Raw genomic sequence first — 3,204 nt, forward strand, 5'->3', positions numbered from 1 at the left:
GGAAGGTAGTGGACCTTCCTAAAACCCTAGGAATTCCACTTCCTCACCATCAAAGCCAAAATTTGGAAGACAGAGGTCCAAGGTACAAGCATAAGGTGATCTTCACAACCAGAGAAGATGATGTGTGTGCTCAGATGAAGGCTGACAAGAAGGTCAAAGTTGAATGTTTGGATGGAGAAGAAGCATGGCATCTTTCATGCAGCACGCAAATGAAGAGATCATCAATTCCAATGTTGTTATTAAGAAACTAGCAAGGGAAGTTATGGAGAGGTGCGCAGGCTTACCACTTGCCCTTAAAGTCATTGGTCGAGCCATGTCGAATAAGAAGACATCTGAAGAGTGGCGTCACATGCTGAAGTTGTTAATCAAGGTGGACATCAAGACCATCACTGATATCGAAGAATCATTGTTTCACAACTTAAAGGTCAGTTATGATAATTTGGTTAGTGATACTCTGCGAGAATGTTTCTTGTGTTGTGCCCAATGGCCTGAAGATGAGCGCATTCCAGTCTATGATCTTATAGAGCACTGGATTGCACTTGGATTGATCAGTGACTTTGAAAACATTGGGGAAGCCTTTGACGAGGGATATTCTATTATTGCAAAATTAAATGAAGCATGTTTGTTGGAATTGGGGTTTTACTTTAACTCTGGTGATGAGTATGTCAAATTACATGATGTGATTCATGATATGGCACTGTGGATTGTGTCCGAGTGTGGGAAGGAAAAGAACAAATGGATTGTTTGTGGAAGAGGTGATGATTTAAGACAATTTTCAGAGTGGGAAGCAGGCAACTGGAAGGAGACAGAACTAATATCTTTCAAAGGTACTAACTTTAACAAGACTCTCCAGAAATTATTAAGTGATCAAAATATTGACGAAAAGGGCCAAGTTTCTTGTGCATCAACTTCTCCAAGATATCCTAATCTCCAGAGTTTATTTCTTGAAGGATATTCTAAATCTGATCATATGTCCCGGCAGTTCGTTATAAATGTTTTCCCCCATATGCCATCTCTCACACACTTGAATCTATCTGGGATACCTATCACAGGTCTTTCAAAAGAAATTCGAGTTCTAGTTAATCTTCGATACATCAATATTAGCAACACAAAAATTCAATCACTGCCATCTGAACTAAAAGAGTTGAAGGAATTAAAGTACTTCCTTTTCAGATGTAAATATTATAGAGGCAGAGGTGTTCTTAAGGTTGATGGATTATCTACATTATCAATGTTGCCCAAATTGCAAGTGCTTGATCTTTATGGAAATACTTGTTTAGAAGCAGATGACTTGAGGTTATTGATGGAGAGGAATAGGATTAAAGGAATCAGTATGCTTGTGGAATTAGTTGAGATTCTTGGACTTCTCAAACATTTGCCGACTTGGAAAATAAGGTTGCACAGCATGCAGAGTATGCATACCCTCCAGTTTTGTGACTTGAGTTACAAACATGATGAAGGTTTGATGGAGTTAGGCATCACTCTGTGGCTTTGAGGAGTTGTTGATAAATGGCAGTGGGATCAGTCTAAAGCGTATCAATTTGGGTAACATTGCAAAGCTCAAGCAAATCACTTGGCCAGCAGGAACATTACCTAGTGAAGGCTTACCGAGGTTGACATCTCTTTACATTAGCTATTGTGATTCTCTGAGGAGTCTTTCATGGGTTTTGCATCTCCCATGCCTTAAGACATTAAGTGTAAAAAGTTGTTCAGGAATGGAGGGGTTGATTGACCCTGCAGAGATGCAACAAGCTTCATCAGGCCTTCCTACCTTTCCTAGCCTACAATCTTTGTCGTTATCTTTAATGGCGAAGTTAGTGAGCTTAAGCACATGTCCATTGGATTTTCCTGTTTTGTCTAAACTAACTTTGTTCGAATGTTCAAAGTTGAAGAAACTTTCTTTCAAGTCATCCATTGTTAATAATAAATTCCAACTTGTGGAAGTGGACAAAAACTGTTGGGAGGATTTGGAATGGGAAGACACAACAATCCGATCTCATCTTGCAAGTTTTTCTAAGACATTATGATTCATGTCAACATGTTAGTATATTATGAAAATTTACTTTCAAATCATTGTTATTGAAAATAACAATAGTTGAAAATATTCTCTATTTTAGATTATATTGTTGTAGAACATTTTATAAGAGTTAATTTGCCATTATTATATTGTAAGATAACTGTGTGCATTTGTTGTAATATTTTGATTTAATAATAAATTATATCTTTTTTTCCATTTTGTGCTTCCATCATATCTCTCTTTTAAGTTGACTGTTATTTTTATTTTTTTTATTTTTTTATTTTTTGTTTTTGTTGTGTGCTTAATTCACTGCCAATTTTTTACTAGAAGCTTAGAAGAAAAATCAAAACCTTATATGTTTTTGTTGCACCTCAATGAACGGTGCAACAACTTTATTAGATATAGATTGTAAAACATAATGTTGGTTCATTCATAGGTGGGTGAGGAAAAAAGTTAGTCTGTGTTTTAGTGGGTGCTTTATGGTAGTTTAATCTTTCGTTTGCATCAGTATTTTACAATTAGAATATATATTCTGTTGCATTAGTGCGTATGTCACTGCATTACAATAGTTTAATTGATAGAGTGATTAGCAATTAGATATGTATCACTAATTTTATTGGGCATATCAAACTGATTTTAGTTGTTTAAAGTTTATCATGTTTTTTAACGGAGTATATCCTTAAAGGTATTTTTGTGATTAACATAATTAACAATTGTTTACTTTTTAAAACTAGGTGGAAAGTACTATGAAGATTTGTTTTTTTCTCTTTTGGATAAAGGGTTTTGAGTTGCATGTCCACTGACATTGAGATTGTGGACATGATTTTTAATTTTTTTTATTTTATTTTTCTATCTATATTCTTTTGAATCACTTATTTGGCATACATGGCTTTCCACTTTAACAAACCAATTCATTAGAGATATTGTTCTTAACTATGACTAGGCTTATTCATTGCCTTAGTCTATTTACATATATTGAGAATTAAATTGCCTCAGTAATTTTGTATAAGCTTATTAATCACCTTTAGTATCATGGCCTTTATGATTAGGCTTATTCATTGCCTTAGGTTTTTCTTTTGTTTAAGCTTATTCATGTCAAGCAAATTAATTTTGTATAAGCCTATTAATTCCATTTGTTAGTATCATTTGTTACTATCACTGTCTTAATTATCATTTGTTACTATCAC

At 34.4% G+C, this 3,204-nt stretch overlaps 1 protein-coding gene across 1 annotated transcript; it reads left to right on the plus strand.

Moving 5' to 3' along the window:
- Nucleotides 1–313: 313 nt before the first annotated feature.
- LOC120258305 (disease resistance protein RFL1-like) lies at nt 314–1,495 on the plus strand. Its single transcript, XM_039265669.1, has one exon. The coding sequence runs from the start codon at nt 314–316 to the stop codon at nt 1,493–1,495; it is 1,182 nt and encodes a 393-aa protein (XP_039121603.1).
- The last annotated feature ends 1,709 nt before the right edge of the window (nt 1,496–3,204 follow it).

The sequence above is a fragment of the Dioscorea cayenensis genome, chromosome 4 (assembly GCF_009730915.1).
Source record: "Dioscorea cayenensis subsp. rotundata cultivar TDr96_F1 chromosome 4, TDr96_F1_v2_PseudoChromosome.rev07_lg8_w22 25.fasta, whole genome shotgun sequence".
Taxonomy (NCBI): Eukaryota; Viridiplantae; Streptophyta; class Magnoliopsida; order Dioscoreales; family Dioscoreaceae; genus Dioscorea; species Dioscorea cayenensis.

Bases quoted from the DNA above. Each gene is read 5' to 3' on its own strand.
- LOC120258305 (XM_039265669.1), top strand. From the start codon at position 314: ATGTCGAATAAGAAGACATCTGAAGAGTGGCGTCACATGCTGAAGTTG.